A 19,982-nucleotide genomic window follows, 5' to 3' on the forward strand; every position below is an offset into this window, starting at 1 on the left:
CACACCTTATGTGTTATAGGATTATTTTTATTTCCATATCTAATCATCTAATTGATATTACTGCATAAATAAACTTTGTTTATATTACAAAGAGAAGTGTTTTGGTTTGTTTTGCATACGCCTGTGTCATGCTGACGGGATGTCAGTGCTCGGATTCAAACCTTCATTCATTGTTTTTTATTTCCCCGAAAATCGATATTCTTCGGATGTCGATTTTCCTAAGAAAACAATCTAATATTGAGACTGTTTCACTATCTGGTTATTAGTCCCTGATTTCAGGGTGGTGCCCCGTCAATGTTAATCCTTATTAATATTCTATTGATTTTTGATAATTGATAATTATCTTTGATGATTGTTGAATTTGAATGATCAATAAGCTAGTGTTAATTTTAATTAATGTTTCATCGATGTTAACAATTAACGATTATCTTTGATAATTGTTGATTTAAAGGATAAAAAAAAGCTAACATTGATTCTCATCAATGTTCTATTGATTTTAATAATTAATAATTATCTTTGATAATTATTAATTATTGCTAATAACCAAACTTGCTCCTAAACGTAGCACACTACATTTACTGGAGCCCCATATGAGGTTTTAATGAGTTAGATTCAATTGATTAATTTAAATATTAATTAATAACTACAGAAATAATTATTAATTATTGCAAATAATTATTAATTATTTCTGATAGTAACACTGATCTAAACAACCAGTAAAGCCCTACATTGGCCTTTTATCAAAGATCAGAGGTGTCTCGGGCTCCCAAGAGTGACCCCTAGTGTCACTACATTCACACAACGTCGAGTGAGTGACAGATAGGGAACCACAGACAGTATTCTTACCCAGCATTGAGTTTGGGGTGTAGATCCAACAGCACTGTCAGACTCATCCTGCAAGGGCAGAGAGGAAACCAGAGCGGATACAGACATTGAGGAAAGATTGGAGGAAGTAACACCTGTTATAAACTGCACTGTCATGTACATTTGACCACAAACACATGTGCAGATGCATTTATTCACACAAAACACCCACCAACCACCTAGTCAACATTGCCTAGCTTTGGTATTTTATGACTCTGTAACACAATGAAATAAGAATTCTCTTTAACTCTCATTGCAACACACACTTAAACACACACCTGTGACCTAATGCTTAGCGTGATATTGCACTTTGCCTCTGTCTTCTTCTCCTCTTCCTCAGTTTCTCTAGAGTCCATCAGTCTAAAAAAAGGATTTTCACTTGTTATTATGGTCATACAAAATACCTTAATATTATCTTTGAAAACGAGGCTATGAGGGATGGACTTACCGTCTCTTCAATGACATGCACTTTAAAAAGCTAACAAAAAGCTCCTGGATCACATCTAATTTTCCACAAAATTTAGTATTTTGTCTACTGGAATTTCTTGGAAGTGACTGTAAGTCTATCCCTCACAGACCCATTTTTCAATTCCCGTCAAAAATCAAAGATGGCGCTCCTGTGAATAAGGTCTATGGCCCTGTCCCAAATGCAGCCCTCAGCCCTTGCGGTCCTTCGCTTTGTTGATGTACTGCCGCAAAAACTCTTGGGGGTAGTAGTCTGCTGTAAAATCTGCATCAGGCATACTGAGGATGCATAGCAGCCATTTTATGCTTATATGAATCATAAAATGTCAAATAGAGCACCATTAGCACTCTTTTTTTTTTTTGACAATTTTGAAGTTTTTGAGGGTCCAGCTAAATGTAATGTACATAAGAATTTAAATGTACAGGACGTTAAATCATTTTTGAGCCTAAAAGCCATAACCAATGATTTGACACATTACAACTCTACATTTTCTCTGAATTTAAGTACAGTTCGGTCAAACTTGTTTGTTACCGGACAGATCATAGTCAAAGAGACCAGATTTCAATTATTACTCAATTCTGACAAAATGTGAAATTACTGCATTTTGCCTTTGCACAGCACTACAGTTTTGAGAATTTCATGTACACATGTAAACGAAGGCTTTGAGACAGAAAGTCGATATCAAGTGCGCCATTTGGGACAGGGCCAATGAAGACATGACAGATGAACATGGAGAGAAACAGAAAGAGTGATGGAGTGAAAGACAGAACCTGTGAGTGATGGCTTCAGTGCTGCTGTGTACTGTAGTATGCATGACTTCTGATAATGATGGGCATCCCTCCCTTCGTGTTTTCATAGAGGAAGTAGAGGCGTCCTTCCTTGCTCTCTGCCTCCAGGGAACGCTGGAGAGTGGAGCTAGAGATGAATCCACTGGTGAAGCTGACGTGTGCCTTTCCTCTTTTACCTCACATACTCTCCTGTCTCGTAGTCTCTCTCTCCTCTCTCCCCAATTATGCTCCAGGCTATGTCCATTCAGGTCATCCCTGTCCTTAGATTCACTCCTCCACACCACTCCCTCTGAAGAACTCTTTTTCAAGATGCCTTTAATCTCAGTGCCATGCCTCAGAGCATTCTGAGAGTTTTTATACTCTGTAGGGTTCAGATTAGGTGCAGTGAGTTCACTGGAGGAACCCCACTCCTGTGAGGAGCTCAGCCCAGAAAGACGCACTTCACTGGGCTTCAGATTGATGGACAGAGCCTGTTGTCGGTCAGAGAGATGAGGTGACAGATGAAGATGAGGAAGCTGAACAGGCCCTTTCTGAAGCTAAAAAATGGAAGAAAAGGTTATTAAAAACTCTGAAAGAACCAAATGGCATGAACTCTAGAACTAGAAGTCAGTCTCTAATTATATTTTTTTTAATAGTCACAGACTGAAAAAAAGTCCAGTGTTTCTGCATTTTAAATGCTGGAACAAAAATGAGACAACAGTTGACATTAAGATAGTGCTATCAAATTACAAAGGATGTTGCAAACTTATTTGGAGGCATTTTCTCAGGAGAAACATCTGAGAAGCATGAGACTCAAGATGAAGTATCAATTTGTTCTACATTTCATCTCATAAGTGTCTAGAAGAAATAAGGTAGATTTTTTAAAATATAACTCCTTTTTCATTGTACATCTTGTCATTGCAGTCCCCAGGCATGATCATGATTTCAAGCTCGATTACACTCCCTAGTGCTTTACGCATGCGCAGATCGATAGATGGCGCTAAAGGAAGTGTAATCAAGCTTGAAATCATGATCGCCAAGGAGACTGCTGTTAAGATGTAAAGTGAAAAAGGAGTGTAAAGTGAAAAAGGAGTTGGTCTTTTCTCACCCAAAACTAACTGGATCACTTATGGATTATTTTTATGTTGACTTTATCTGATTTTTGGAGCTTTTGGAGTTCTGATCACTCTCATTGTATGGACCTACATAGATGAGATGTTCTTCTAAAAATCTTTGTTTGTGTATGACGAAAGTTCCCTATCTGTCACTCACTCAACGTCGTGTCAATGTAGTGACACTAGGGGTCACTCATGGGAGCCCGAGACACCTCTGGTCTTTGATAAAAGGCCAATGAAAATTGGCGAGTGGTATTTGCATACGGGTATAAAAAGAGCTGGTATGCAACCACTCATTCAGATTTTCTCTTCGGAGCCGAACGGTCATGCTCACTGAGCTGAATTCCCACGACTGTTCATTCACCTCTGCTGGATCTGACGGCGCATTTCAGCGGCTTCTCCCTCCTCTGCACTGGTGCACTGCAGAGAATGCCCCTGGGCGCTTTGGCAGAAATAAGAGTATATTTCTCTAAAAGAGCGGCACACATGGAATGTCTTTTTAAAGATGCGTCTTATTAAAGATGCCTTTCCTTTGTGTGTTATTCCTGGTTGCGCTCGTTATCTCTCGCCTTCTGATGGTCACGATCACTGACTTTCGTGTCTGGGCACTGCTCACGCGGAGACAGCATTCGTGGATGGGTCATGTACTCATTGTGAGGACATGTCCATGGCAACGATGCGGTCGTGGCTTGCCTTCATAAGAAAGCAAGCCACCCCAGAGGCTCACCGCCTCGGTCCTTTTACCCAAGGGTATGAGGCCAGCGCGGCTAGCACTGGGGGTGATTTGGGAACCCCAATGGGACCACCTCCGCCGGGTATCCCACCGCAGACCTCCCATTCCCCAGCATGCTCATCTGCCCCGATCAGGCTTCCGGATGTGTCTGCCGGCTCGTCTCATGGTGAGTTCGACCTCTTATTCGGAGCCCGCGAAAGTGATGAGCTCTTGAGCACAGCATCGGAGAGCGGGCTCGTCCAGTCAGATGCGGAAGCCTCAGCTGGGCTCCTCCCTTCGGGTGTGGTCGCCCAGTCACAGGCTGACACGGAGATGACGACATGCTTTCCCGGGCAGACGCGAGCGTCAGGCTAGAGTGGAAACCTCCGCTCTTCCCTGAACTCTCACGGCTCGATGATTGGTTCCTGGGCTCGCGGCACCACTCAAAGCCATGACCCGCCCCCGTTCCTTTCTTCCCGGAAGTGCATGAAGAGCTGACAAGGTCATGGGAGGCACTTTTTACTGCCCGGTCCCGATCTTTTCAGCTTCCCTGCCCTCACTACCCTCGATGGTGGGGTGGCCAAGGGCTATTTGGCAATCCCCCGGTGGATAAAGGCGCTCGCGGTGCACCTATGCCCGCAGAGCGCCACCACCTGGCGCGGGACCCAAAGCCCTCGTCCAAGGCCTGTAGGCTTACGTTGTCTCTAACAGCCAAGGCCTACGGTGCCGCTGGACAAGCCACCTCCACCCTGCACGCCATGGCTCTCCTGCAAGTCTGCCAAGGCGCTAAAGGAACTGCACGAGGGTAGTTCTGCCCCGGGATTGATGCAGGAACTGCGCTCGGCAACCAACCTCGCTCTCCGAGCGACGAAGGTCATGGTGCCGTCTCTTGGGTGGAAGATGTCCACATTAGTGGTCCAGGAGCGCCACCTTTGGCTCAACCTGGTTGAGATGGGTGAGGCCGACAGGACACGGTTCCTTGCTGCCCCCATTTCCCAGGCTGTCCTATTTGGCAACACTGTCAAGGACTTTGCCCAGCAGTTCTCGACAGTGGAGCAGCAGACGGAGGCTATCCGGCATATCCTGCCCCGGTGCGGCTCAAGATCCCGCACCCTGTCTGCTCGTCGCCAAGGGCGTCCCCCTGTGGTGACTGCACTGGCTCCGCTGCAGCCCACCCCTTCGGCCCGGCCCCGGCGTGAAGCCCACCGCAGGAAGCAGACGCCACCCGTCTCACGGCCGGCCGCCAAGAACCCGTGAAAGGCTTCAAAGCGCCCCTGAGACGGGCGACCCAGAGACAACGAAACCCACTGCTCTGGAGCTGGTAAGCAGACCACTCCTCCACTCCCTGGTCGAGGGTCAGGAGGAGAATCTTTTTGTTACCTTTGCATTTAATTGTGCTGCATGCCCAAGTGACTGCAGTACCCAAGAGTTCAGCAAGAGCGGTTTCCTTGTTCCCTGGGTCACGTATCCGGGGTGCACGGCTGTCATCATGACCACCGTCCACCACTCTATTTGACAGGTTTGGCGCTCCAGCGGCGGTCTTCCGCCCCTGAGCACCCAGCTGTGGCACAAATCCACCCCCAATGTGGACATGCCTCTTCCTCCCCCGTCCCAGGATGTTCCGGGGGTGGTCACAAGGAGCTAAGTAAGTACTTCGATGTTCCTGAACTCAGCACGGCCACAACATGGTGTGGCACCTTAAACTCCGCCCCGCCGCGAGGCCCCTCCCGCCAGTACATCCGACGAGATTGTCCCTTTGGTCCCCCTTGCGCGAAGCTTGGAAGCATGGCTTGCGCTTTCCAATCCGTCGCGATGGCTGGTCTGAACCGTCCGACTCGGCTACGTGATTCAGTTCGCCAGGCGTCCGCCCAGATTCAGCGGTATCCACTTCACCTTGGTGAAGGACAAAAAAAACACTCTACGAGGTGCCTGTATGCCTTTAAGTGGCGTCTGTTCACTAAGTGGTGTTCTTCCCAATGGGAAGACCCCCAGAGATGCGCAGTCGGATCGGTGCTTTCATTCCTGCAGGAGAGGTGGGATGGGCGGCTGTCCCCTTCCACCTTGAAGGTGTACGTTGCTGCTATAGCAGCACACCACAACACAGTGGACGGTAAGTCCTTAGGGAAGCACGACCTGATCATCAGGTTCCTGAGAGGCGCCAGGAGGATGAATCCCTCCAGACCGCACCTCGTTCCCTTATGGGACCTCTCTGTAGTTCTTCAGGGTCTACAGAGAGCCCCCTTTGAGCCTTTGCAGTCAGCTGAGTTTAAGGCACTCTCTTTGAAGACTGCCCTCCTGACTGCGCTCACTTCCATCAAGAGGGTAGGAGACCTGCAAGCATTCTCTGTCAGCGAAACGTGCCTGGAGTTCGGTCCGGGCTACTCTCACGTGATCCTGAGACCCTGACCGGGCTATGTGCCCAAGGTTCCCATGACCCCTTTTAGGGACCAGGTGGTGAACCTGCGAGCACTGCCCCAGGAGGAGGCAGACCCAGCCCTGTCGTTGCTGTGTCCGGTGCGCACTTTACACATCTATTTGGATCGCACGCAGAGCTTTAGGATCTCTGAGCAGCTCATTGTCTGCTTTGGTGCACAGTGGAAAGGAAGCGCTGTCTCCAAGCAGAGGATCACCCACTGGCTCATTGACGCCATAGTTATGGCATATCACGCCCAGGACGTGCTGCCCCCGGTAGGGCTACAAGCCCATTCTACCAAGGATATAGCAGCCTCCTGGGCCCTGGCCAGGGGTGCCTCTCTAACAGACATTTGCAGAGCAGTGGGCTGGGCAACACCCAAAACCTTTGCAAGGTTCTACAACCTACGGGTTGCCCGGATAAGCCCGGGATAGCCGGCCGGGTGTATCGCTTGCACATAGCGCCTTTCACCTCCTCTGAACTGAAGACATGCGCCATTAATTCCCAGTAATGTTCTCAAACTATGTTCCCTGGTTGACTTCCTCTGAGCCCTGTGGCAGTTGAGTTTTCAGAGAGACTCGCTGCCGGCCCAGTACACGTGCTAACTAAGAGCCCTGTTCTGGGGTAGGTGCTCCGCATGTGGCGGTTCCCTGTAAAGTAACCCCATGCAATATATATATCCTTCACTAATTAGTTTCCCTTTTGGCAAACTGCATCTTCCTTTGGCAGAGCCCCCTCTGCCACAGTCTCCATGTTTGTAGTAACTCCTCCCCCGTTGGGTAGGATCTACCATGAGACTCTCCACATGGTCGGCAAGACCATGTGATGTATTTTTCCACTTAAATATCCCCCCCTCTCTTTGGGCGAGGTGTGGTCTCCGCAGTGTCCTCCCCTTGGGAGGGACACCCCCCGACTAGACTTGGTGGCCCAGTCAGATAATCCCCCTTCTTTTTTAGGGAGTGGAAAAAAAGAAGGGGAAAAGAGGCCATGACTGGGCTAGCCTGTCTCTATCTTTTGGGTAGTCGACTTGTCCCCAAAGGGCCATTCGACACTCATAACAGCATTGGGGGAGGTTACATGTCGGCCTGGTGCACTGGCTACGAGGCACACAGTGGTCTGTCTGTCACACACTGCCAGTTCACGTAACACAGTTCAGCCAGTTGCGGCGTTTCGTATAGGGACCCCTAGTGTCACTACATCGACACAACGTCGAGTGAGTGACAGATAGGGAACGTCATGGTTACTTGTGTAACCTCCTTTCCCTGATGGAGGGAACGAGACATTGTGTCCCTCCTGCCACAACGCTGAACTACCCGCTGAAATGGCCGGACCTTGTCTCGGCTCCTCAGCGTAAAACCTGAATGAGTGGTTGCATACCAGCTCCTTTTATACCCGTATGTCCGGGGGAGTGGCATGCAAATACCACTCGCCAATTTTCATTGGCCTTTTATCAAAGACCAGAGGTGTCTCTGGCTCCCAAGAGTGACCCCTAGTGTCACTACATCAACACAACGTCTCATTCCCTCCATTAGGGAACGGAGGTTGCGCAAGTAACCATGACGTTATACACATCTGGGATGGCATGAAGGTAAGTAAATGAGAGAATTTTCATTTTTGGGTGAACTAGCATGGCTAATGCTGTTTCACCACCTAGACCAGCACCAACCAGCCTGGACCAGCATAAAATTCAAGGTCTAATCTGGTCTTTTCCACATGTCACTAGATAACACTTGTAACAGACCCTGATTTGTGCACTCTACATGATCAATGACCTGACGAACGCTTCAGAGTGTGGACGCTCACGTGAATGTTAACAGGTTTAAACGGTTTCATCACAAATGGCACATAGAGATTACACACCAAATAGCAAAGGTGTATAGTAATGAAGTACAAATAAACTCAGCAAAAAAAGAAATGTCCCTTTTTCAGGACACTGTATTTTAAAGATAATTTTGTAAAAATCCAAATAACTTTACAGATTTTTATTGTAAAGGGTTTAAACAATGTTTTCCATGCTTGTTCAAAGAACCATAAACAATTAATGAACATGCAACTGTGGAACAGTCGTTAAGACACTAACAGCTTACAGACGGTAGGTAATTAAGGTCACAGTTATAAAAACTTAGGACACTAAAGAGACCTTTCTACTGACTCTGAAAAACACCAAGAGAAAGGTGCTCAGGGTCCCTGCTCATCTGTGTGAACGTGCCTTAGGCATGCTGCATGGAGGCATGAGGACTGTAAATGTGGCCAGGGCAATAAATTGCAATGTCCGTACTGTGAGACACCTAAGACAGCGCTACAGGGAGACAGGAAGGACAGCTTATCATCCTCACAGTGGCAGACCACATGTAACAACACCTGCACAGGATCGGTACATCCAAATATCACACCTGCGGGACAGGTAAAGGATGGCAACAACAACTGCCCGAGTTACACCAGGAACACACAATCCCTCCATCAGTGCTCAGACTGTCCACAATAGGCTGAGAGAGGCTGGACTGAGGGCTTGTAGGCCTGTTGTAAGGCAGGTCCTTACCAGATATCACCAGCAACAACGTCGCCTATGGGCACAAACCCACCTGCGCTGGATCAGACTGGACTGGCAAAAAGTGCTCTTCACTGACGAGTCGTGGTTTTGTCTCCCCAGGGGTGATGGTTGGACTCACATTTATCATCGAAGGAATGAGCATTACACCGAGGCCTGTACTCTGGAGTGGGATCGAGGTGGAGGGTCCATCATGGTCTGGGGTGGTGTGTAACAGCATCATCAGACTGAGCTTGTTGTCATTGCAGGCAATCTCAATGCTGTGCGTTACAGGGAAGACATCCTCCTCCCTCATGTGGTACCCTTCCTGCAGGCTCATCCTGACATGACTCTCCAGCATGACAATGCCACCAGCCATACTGCTCGTTCTGTGCGTGATTTCCTGCAAGGCAGGAATGTCAGTGTTCTGCCATGGCCAGCGAAGAGCCCGGATCTCAATCCCATTGTGCACGTCTGGGACCTGTTGGATCGGAGGGTGAGGGCTAGGGCCAGAAACTTGCAATTACCTTGGTGGAAGAGTGGGGTAACATCTCACAGCAATAACTGGCAAATCTGGTGCAGTCCATGAGGAGGAGATGCACTGCAGTACTTAATGCAGCTGGTGGCCACACCAGATACTGACTGTTACTTTTGTCCAGGGACACATTTTTCCATTTCTGTTAATCACATGTCTGTGAAACCTGTTCAGTTTATGTCTTAGTTGTTGAATCTTTTTATGTTCATACAAATATTTACACATGTTAAGTTTGCTGAAAATAAAAGCAGTTGAAAGTGAGAGGACATTTCTTTTTTTTCTTTTTTTTGCTGAGTTTACTTCATTACTGTACTTAAGTACAGTTTTTTCATATTTGTACTTTACTTGAGTATAAATATTTCTTTGGACTTTTACTTTCACTTCACTACATTTTGAAGAGAAAATTGATACTTTAACTCCAATAAATTTCCCCAGACCCTTTTGTTACTTTTGTGACATAATTCCTCATGTAAGATTTAATTTGTTTTTTGACTAATTCATTTGATAAGTTTAGGCTTAAACATTATGAAAGCTGTTAAATAATGAAGTTATGTGCGATCAGACTCCTGCACTTCCAGAAGACCTGTTCATATAAAAGTCAATCACATGCGTTCACATTTTACATTTAACCAAGGTGTGATGTGTATGAGTAATTACTGTACCAGTGCTCATGAAAATGTCCAAAAATATCTATTTTTATATTTTATGAAGATGGATGAATGGTCTTTGCCTAAGCAAAACTTGTTTTCTGGTGGTTGCTAAAGTGTTATATTTGCTTTGGAGCACATTTTTGCTACAGTATGTGCTTACTAGGGTTTTCTGGATGGTTGCTAGGGCATGCTATGCAGTTGTCAAGGTGATCTGCTGAGTGTTTTAGCACATTGCTACAGTATGTGGTTGCCAGGTTGTTACTGTGCTGTTGCTAAGTTGTTTTCTGTGTTTTTAGCACATTGCTCTGCAGTTGCCAGGGTGTCCTAGGTGGTTGTCAGGTTGTTGCGCTGCTGTTGTTAAGTTGTTCTAACTCTGTTTTTAGCACATTGCTATGCAGTTGCCAGGGTGTTCTGGGTGGTTGCTGGGTGGTTGCTTATTGGCCCAAATGAATAGAGCCCACCCCCACAAGTCTCTGTTCTTTCACTAATATGACTCAACTCTCTCCTTCTGTGTTCCAATTTTTATGGACTGTGGTGTTCATTAACACTCATTCCCATAAATATGATCATTCTGATGTGACTTGAATGCACCATTAAAGGTATAGTTCGTTTAAAAATGAAAATTCTCTCATACTTTTCTCACCCTCATTCGATCCTAGATGTGACTTTAATTTTTTTTCTGCAGAACACAAACAAAAAAAGATTTTCAGAAGAATATTGCTGTTATGTAGGTAAATTCAATGTAAGTGAAAAGGCACATAACTTCAGCATAAGAGTTATCCATAAGACTCCAGTGGTTTAATCAATGTCTTCTGAAATTTCAAGCTCGATTACACGTCCTATAGCGCCACCTAGGGCTCTGCGCATGCGTCAAGATCTAGAAAGTGAAATCGAGCTTGAAATCATGATCATGCCTAGAGATTGCAATGGCAAGGTATCCAGTAAAAATTAAAAACTGAATTGCTTCAGAAGACATGAATTTAACCACTGTAGTAGTATGCATAACTTTATGCTCCCTTTTGTAGCTTGAAATGTCTGGCCACCATTCGCTTGCATTGAATTGACCTATAGAGCTGAAATATTCTTCTAAAATCTTTGTATGTGTTCTGCAGATGAAAGAAAGTCATACACACCTGGGATGGTATGAGGGTGAGTAAATAATGAGCACCACCAGTCAAATAAGTTGCCATGAGTTTAATGAACTGTACCGTAATTTATGCAATTTACTTGTACTTTTGATGCTTAAGTAAATTTAATATCAGTTACTTTAATACTTTTACTTAAGTCATTTTCTCGTGAGCTACTTGAGTCAATTTCCGTGAAGGTATCTTTTCGTTTACTCAAGTATGACAAACAGATACTTTATACAACACTGCCAAACAGACTTACCAAATTGACCTCATCCACAGTGATGGGCTGTGTGCGGTAGCGTGCTCCTTTCTGCCTACGTCTCTCAGAGGCCTCTAGAGGGCCGCCGTCTCTCGTTGGACTCTCCACAGCTCCCAATATGGGCTGGGACAGTTTGTTGAAGAGAGCCAATTTCTCACTCATAGAGAGCTTAGAGCTAGCATCATCTTCCACCTCAGGCTCAGCCTCCAGACACTGGGATTCACCTGACTGAGGACTTGAGAGGAGAGAAGGCATTATGATTTGCAGCTGAATAAGTGTGAAACAGGAAAAGAACAAGAGTTAAAAATTGAGAGTTACTTCTTGAAGGAATAGTTCACCCAAAAATAAAATTTCTGTCATTTTTTTCTTACCCTCATGTTCTCAACACAAAAGGTTTTTTAAATTACATCCTGGCCACTCTTTTTCATATAATAAAAGTGATTGAGGATTAGGGCTGCAACTAATGATTATTTTGATAATCGATTAATCTAACGATTATTAGATCAATAATTCGAATATTCGACGATTAATTATTAGCTCTTAACCAATTATTCAGCTTGTGCCCCAACTTAAAAAGTTGTATTAAACATGCTTACTAACAATAAAGAGGACAAATCATCTTTTAAAAATACCTCTAAATGACATTCACTGAATTAAAGGGAAAAAAATATTTCAAAAAATTCAGTAAATAAATTCACTGCAAAAAATCCTATTATCAAGTGTTTTTGTCTTGTTTTCCATTTTAAATTGTCTAAAAATCCTTAAAACAAGATACATTTACTTGAGAAGTAACGTATAAGATATTTAGACATGCTTTAAGAGACTGTATCTTAAACATAAATGTATTTTGTATATAAGTGTATTTTTTCACTTGGTTATACTTTTGCGAGTGCAGTAAAGACAAAATATACTTATATTCAAGATCTATTCTCTAAAAGCAAGTCTAAATATCTTATATGCTGCTTCTCATGTGAATGCATCTTTTTTAAGATATTTTTAGATATTTTAAAATATGTGTATTTTTAATATTATATTAAACATTCTTAGATAACAATTTTTTCTTCTGCAGTATAGCTCCTAAAGAAAATGTGTGTTGTTTTAGAGGAATTTTAGATATTTATATTGGAAAACAAGCCAAAACAAATCAAAAATGTATTTTTTTGCAGTATAAAATGGGGAGAAGACTACCCTCTCTCACCTTTCTGTTCACTTCAATCCATCTTTAACTCACAAAAAAAACAATTTCGTATTAATAAAGCTGTGTATTGCCAATTTTCTTCACAATAAGAAACACACAGTGACACATATATTATGATTCAATAAGTTGCGAGCCATCAAGTTATAATCTAGCTGCAGCAAGTGTGCATGCTCAAGGGACGAGCATCCCGTGACAGAGTTTGCAGTTTCAATCTCTCCCCCTTAGATCAGGACATTCGCGCTGACCGCACAGAGAAATGACCGTTTTGGAGTTTGTAGTTATTTACATGATCTGCTTCCTTATTATTTTAACTTTAATAAAGCAAATACGCATTCAATATAACTGCATTTAAGATATTATTCCACAACGAGAGTGCTTAAGTATTTACTTATTTTGTATTTTTGCATTATAATTCCCTCATACTTTGCGATCTACATCACCTTAAGCTGTTTGTAAGGTTTGGAGTGCATCTGGACTGTGAGCTGTGTGTTCACCTCTCCTTAGTCAGGTGTGAGCTGCAGTGCTGCTCTCACGTGTCATCATTAGAGTTTAATGTGATCTCATGTTAAGTTAAATGAGATCAAACGACTATTCGACAACTAAAATTTTTGTCAAAATTTTTTTATCGTCAACGTTGTAGACAACGTCGACTAATCCTTCCAGCCCTATTGAGGATATTTTACTTGAGAGCTACAGTGAATGTAAGCTTTTCAGTGAATAACTACCGTATTGCCTTGGAGTATAGCACCATATAAGTCCTATAGACTACTTTTATGGTGCTTTTTTGTTGTTGTTATTTTAGAGCTTGACAGCCCCAGTTCCCTTTCGCTCATAATAGGAAGAACAGCGGCCAAGATATTCTTTAAAAATTCTCCTTTTGTGTTTACTGGAAGAAAGAAAGTCATGAAGACATAGTGATGAGCAAATGATGACAAAATGTATATTTTTGGGGTGAACTATTACTTAAAGGTGATAATGGCACTGTTGCATTAGTTGTGGATAGCACTTTTCTATAGAGTGTTAGGCTACAGGTAATTAGTTTGACTGATCAAGAAGTCCTGCCCACCTCACTGCCATCACTGTTTCCTCAAAGGTGATTGGCTGAGTGAGTGCCCGGGGATCGTTGCCACGACGAGCTCTGCGCCCATGCGAACTATGACTGGAGCGAGGTTTGAGGAAGGAGGAGGCTTCAGATAAAGCAGTCTTCTCCAACTCCTGATGACAAGACAGAAAGAGATGGACATAATAAAGTCAAAGAAAGTAAAAGAGCTAATGTTGTGCATAATTGCCACAATTAATGGAATAGCTCATCATGGAATATTTTTCTGAAGTTCCTGCATTTACCTGCTTGACTAAATAGAAAGGGTCATTTGAATATTTGCATTAAAAGTGTCTTAAATTCAAAACACTGTATACATTTGATTCTGCAGGGTACGGTGGCCCCAAAATGTGGACACTGACCAAATAGCATTTATTTTAAGGAATGAAAGCATAAGTAGACTTTTTACAAAGTCTGATGTTTTACATCATAGAACAATAGATATGCTGTTCAAAATTAAGACAAAATGTATTAGAGCACTTTTTGGTTGTCAAACTAAGTGGAACATGAACTATAGCATACCTGTTGTTTGCTCTGCTAGGACACCTGTGTGAACTTGAGAGTGATTGACCATCATACACCAATTATTGTAAAAATGACCTTGTGTCCAATTGGGTAAAAGCAATCAACAAACAAATGGCTAAAAAAATTTAGTTCTGAGAAAATGGTCTAGCATTATTTGTTTGCAGATGCCATTTGGTTTGATATTATTTTGTTGTCTAATGCAAAGTATTTTGTCCAAATTTACTGTATTTTAGGACTGCTGTATATACTGTATCACACTGAGAGATTGATCAGTATGGGGGATAAACACAGTTTTTCTTTCCAACCAATTTTTAATTTTATATTTTAATTGAATGTCTCTCTCTATCTCTCTCTGCTCTTTAGTGAAGTGGGTCAGCAAGTGGATGAATAAAATAGAACCTGGGCTGGCAGCCTGGGTAAGGAAGTCATAGTAACGAATAAAACCCTGTGGGTCATGTTGTAACCAAACACTTCTGGTGTCCTATTACCATCTATGACACAAAGACAGATGGACCAAAAGAACAGAGAAGAAAAAAGACATTGAAGCAGAATGAAGAGAGAGAGAGAACTCTAAAACTAGTACTAACTAGTCAAACAAATTGTCATAAAAGAAACATTTAAATTAAGTTTACTGGTAAGTAATGTATTTTTGATAGCAACATCTCATTGTTTCCACAATTCATATATTTTGTCTGTTATTAAACTCTGGCAGATTAAATACTTATTTGATAGGTGTGTGTGCGTGCATGCGTGTGTGCATGCGTGTGTGCGTGCCTGTGTGTGTGCATGAGCAAATTTGGACAAAACCACCTTTTGGGGATATTTTGGAATTTCCTCATTTGGATAAACAATCCATACTTAAATGTAAAATTCTAACAATGCGAAAAGTTTTCTGTTATGGTTAGGTTTAGGGTGTGGGTTAGGGTTAGCTTATAGTAATTATAGTTGTAAATGTGTGTGTGTGTGTGTGTGTGTGTGTGTGTGTGTGTGTGTGTGTGTGTGTGTGTGTGTGGAACGATTTTGATATTGTTTTTCTGAAAATATCACCAAAAAACCTGATATAAGTCCTTATGAGGACATCTCCACAAAAAAAGGTTCATAAAAGGACTAAATCATGCCTTAATTCATATGGTTACTGATGTGTAGGTGTGGTCTATAGTAATTATAATAAGATATAATAATATATATATAGAGAGAGAGAGATATACACACACAAACTGTGTATGTGTGTGTGTGTGTGTGTGTTCAAGAAAGAGTTCTTTTGAGGGGCTTTTCAATTCCATCCATGGCAATGACCTTTTTTTCTATTCAGGCTGTAGCAGTTGCTCAAGAGATATGGTGGGGTCTAATTTCACCTACTTTAAACAGAGACATCTTGGCAGCTACACTCATCTTGGCTCTGTCGTCTGTCTTTATATCCACTACAAGAAAAACAGAATGCACAAAATGGCCTGAGGAAAAGTGTTTCAAGCTCATGCCAAACTGAACACATTACATTACAAAAATACATGAGAACAGACTGGATTATTTCTAATATGATAAAATAAGGGAACTGCTCATGCTGATCCACACTATGCACACACACACACACACACACACACACACACACATTTAATTTGCATTAGATCATAATGTTGAAGTTTTTGTGTGAGAACATTAAATGACTAACAATCTTATTATACACATATTAGACATCACCTCTCTCTCTCTCTCTCACTCTCTCTCTCTCTCTCTCTCTCTCACACACACACACACACACACACACACACACACACACACACACACACACACACACACTGCTCTGTGCTTGGCCAAATGCACAAACAGCAAGGCAGATATTTTCTTCACCTGTGGTAACTGCATTTGGCTGGGAGATTTATTGCTGATCTCAAATACACATACACACACCCACACCGTTTTCCTATTGTCTCTTGGCCAGCAAATTCACATTAAACAGGGCATGTGTGAACTTAGGCAGAAATCATAACTGTATTCTTAGGAATTAGATGGCTGTAAATGACTAATGATGCAGTCTTATACATTACTCCATGGAGTTTCAATAATATTACTCTTTAAAATGTATCTCGAGTTATAAAAGTGAGGTCATTTTAACTGTTAACAACTGTATAAACAGTATCCACTTACCCATAATATATGCATGTGTTAAAATATGAGTGAGAGTGTGGTTGCATTTCAGTTTTCTATGGTATGCTATACACTTCCTCTAAACAAAGTCTCATTTTGATCAGTCCTTTTATTCCATCATAAATCCCATACACACTGAAACCCCTAAAAATTTAAGGTAACTTGATGCAAGCAGAATTTATTTAGATTTGCTATTTAGATGTTGTTTCTACTTAATAATTTTGATTGAATGGATTCAAATTTAGGTCATACAATAACAGCTTAAATAAAGAAGATTATATCTGATTCTAGGTCAATAATTAAATAAACTTATTTCCACACAGAAATGCATAGACACCTGTACTTCAGCTGCACATGTACAAGGAGAACTGAGATATGTTGACAGTGTCCAACTTGACCAATGGGGACGCAGATCACACAAAACAACCAATTGCAAACACAATAACATAAATAATACTACAAAAAAAGCTAAAAACCTATATGAATTCTTAATAACAACTATTTAAATGCCTCCATAATTTCCCTTTGAAAAAGGAAACATAATTAAATAATCCAAGCACAAGATATTATGGGTATTCCCTATTGTCTCAATTTTGTACTCAAATGTTTGAGATATTAACACTTCTTAAGTCTATGGGTTTTTAAGATAAATAAGTTCAAGGAGCATAGATATTTGAGTTTTGAGCCCAAAACTTGACATTTCAAGTAATGTTTAATTAAGACAACTTGATTTTTACAGTAATGACAACATTAGGGTTTACAGTGGTAGTACTTGTGAAGTTACAGTAAAATGTGAAGTTTGTTTAACAAATATTACATTCTTGTTGGAAGCCCCTTCGGTAAGGATACCAAAGCTTGTCTGATGGTTTTAGTTAAGCATCAGCCAAGCAAAGAAATACAGAAGTAGAAAGATCTATCGTTTTGAAAGTTAGATATGCTCACAGACTACAGCTAAATAAGCATTTATGGCAAACCTTCTCCATTTGAACACTTTTAGACACATATCTCACATTTTATAAAATATATTAATATTATTGCATTAGATAACAAAATATCAAACAAAGTGGCATCTGCAAACAAGTGGTGGTAGACATTTTCTCATCAAAGTTTGATTACCAGAAAGTGTCCAAATATATCGGCTTAATTTGGAATGTAGGCCTATATCTAGTTTTTATATTTTTTTTAAATAAAAAAAAATTATTATTTTTTGGCTTAATGTTTTGCTTGAAAAGTCTGTCTGTGCTGTATTTCTTTAAAATAAATACATCTTGGTTTGATATTTTGTTATAAATTGTTCATAGATTTTTGTGTCCAAATATGTCAATACTAAGGTTAAGACAAACTTAAAATTTCAGGTTAAGCACCTACTTTGTGAAGAGTCCCGATTTTCATCGTCCATTATTCTGTAAATAGAAGAATGTCATTAGAAGATTCAGAGGAACAGAAATACAATCAAACTCACACACTCAAAAAGTGAGATGACTTCACACCAGATCTGCTTTAACAAGCCTCTCCTTCACTATAGGCATTATGTTTGTATGTATATATACGGTTGCATTTGCACTTTTTTTGTCACCATGACAAATTCCTTGTGTGTGTAAGCATACTTGGCAATAAAGCTCAATCTGATTCTGATGACAGACATAGTGAAACACATCTGTGCAGGTTAGAAGCATGACATAATAATATTAAAACTATGAGCTTTAACACACACCTTGTTTGATGACTCTAACAAGCTAATGAAATAAATGCTGAGCTCATATCCTGACTCAAAGGAAAGGACTGAGCTAATTAATGATCTATCTATGACATCTGTTAATACTTTCTTTGTATTTCTGACATCGCAGACCTTATACAGTATGTTTTGCATTTGGAAATGGAATTGTTTGATTGTGAGATTAGAAGAGTATCATAAATATCAAAAGAATTACAGGAAATGGGTAATTGACGCATAATCATGTCCTTTTAGTCATTTAAACATCTTTTTATGTTTTAATGTATATGTATAAGGGAAAGTGAAGTGTGCAGTGTGCTGTAACTGGTCACCATTTCAAGGTTTTCATTCACCATTTTTAATCACTTTTTGCCTTCACTACTTTTTTTTTTAATGGTCCTGCAGTGAAACACATGAATTTCTAAAAGTACAAAAGTTTAATGTAAGCTCTCAATTAATATGGTCATAAAACTGCACGCATAATAATTACAAAAGAAAGAGCAAAATGCTGTTTATAATAGTTTTAGATTGAGTATGTATATACTGTATATCACTCTGCAGGACATGTCAACTTCACAAAAGCATTTCATGTCAACTACCTGTAGTAAACAGCACACTAATATTTGCAATGTAAGATAGGAATTTGTGAGCATGAGGTGGACCAATATATTACTGTTTCTTCACATCCCATAAAGGTTAAAGAAATAGTAAAGTAACTCCTGTTAGCAGTTGGTAATCAGCACACACAGTACACTGCAGAGAGGAGCCCAGATGGGCCTGTGATCATGTGATCAAGCCTCAACCTCCTACAACCTCCATACCCGCAGCTCTCCATTATCTCGTAGGACGTTATGGGTTGAGTATGGGAACGTTCACTAGTTTTGCGGCTGCCTGCAGGATCTCCTGGTATGTATCTACGGGTACGCCGACGACCTCCTTCTGCACCTGGTTGAACTGCTAGATCAAGAGTCAAGGCCACCACGCCACCATCAGTGGCACTATGGTTTGAGTGGGTGGACCATAACAGATGGAGGAGAGGAAGAATGTGTGTAAGGAAAGAAAGAAATATGAACAGAAGGAATAAGTCAAAAAAAGATTAGAAAACACCCTTGCAACTTCCCATAACACACAAAAGCAGTTAAGGTGTCAGCCAAAATCATCCACCGCAACTAATTTACATATTAGACAGATGCTGTTGTCAAAAGCAACTTACAGTACATTTTAGATTTACATTTTATCAGTCCATGCCTTCCCTGGGAATCAAACCCATGACCTTGCCATTACAGTACTAGTAATGCAATGCTCTACTAGTTGAACTACAGGAAGACAGCTAACACCTTCTAACTTTAAGGTTCACATTAGCATTGTATTAGCACTACAATATGTGAACAGAACAAAAATTATTACTTAAACTGTTGCTACACTAAATGAACTTCAGGAAATTGACTATTTGGCCTACAATATCACACACCCAGCCTACAATTAAATAAATGCTCAAAACATTGTTATATGGCAATTGCAAGGACAACAGTTTGAAGCTGGACTATTTTAAATGTGTTCTTATGCATTAAATGTGTTGTCTGTCTTACATCTACAGTATTAGCAATTAGAAATAAGTTAATAACTCATGAACTAGGGGAGACCAGGGCTAGATGTCCCACTTTTTACTCCCTTGAATATACTTTATCTTAGAGTAAATTAATTTTTGAAATTAAATTTCTGCATAGCCACATACCCTAAAGTCTTGGCTGCAAAAAGGTTTAGAAAATATTTATTGAACACACGCTGACCTTCTAGCTGGCATGCTGTCACACTATATGGGGTAAGCTGTCACAATGCAATCTGACATTAAACTAGTGGCGT

At 41.3% G+C, this 19,982-nt stretch overlaps 1 protein-coding gene across 4 annotated transcripts in view; it reads right to left on the minus strand.

Moving 5' to 3' along the window:
- LOC127452141 (supervillin-like) overlaps window positions 1-19,982 on the minus strand; it is a 58,640-nt gene that overhangs the window by 25,175 nt on the left and 13,483 nt on the right. For 2 of the 4 annotated variants that reach the window (XM_051717366.1, XM_051717365.1), the window contains exons 4-11: window positions 18,941-19,117; window positions 17,774-17,808; window positions 15,620-15,681; window positions 13,703-13,851; window positions 11,439-11,673; window positions 2,101-2,654; window positions 1,143-1,224; window positions 847-894 (exon numbers count right to left, since the gene is read on the minus strand). In XM_051717366.1, the coding sequence (XP_051573326.1) occupies window positions 847-894; window positions 1,143-1,224; window positions 2,101-2,654; window positions 11,439-11,673; window positions 13,703-13,851; window positions 15,620-15,681; window positions 17,774-17,808; window positions 18,941-19,117 (1,342 nt within the window). The remainder of the gene's footprint in view (window positions 1-846; window positions 895-1,142; window positions 1,225-2,100; window positions 2,655-11,438; window positions 11,674-13,702; window positions 13,852-15,619; window positions 15,682-17,773; window positions 17,809-18,940; window positions 19,118-19,982) is intronic. The other 2 variants (XM_051717369.1, XM_051717368.1) reach the window with 1 other exon arrangement.

The sequence above is a fragment of the Myxocyprinus asiaticus genome, chromosome 14, assembly GCF_019703515.2.
Source record: "Myxocyprinus asiaticus isolate MX2 ecotype Aquarium Trade chromosome 14, UBuf_Myxa_2, whole genome shotgun sequence".
Taxonomy (NCBI): Eukaryota; Metazoa; Chordata; class Actinopteri; order Cypriniformes; family Catostomidae; genus Myxocyprinus; species Myxocyprinus asiaticus.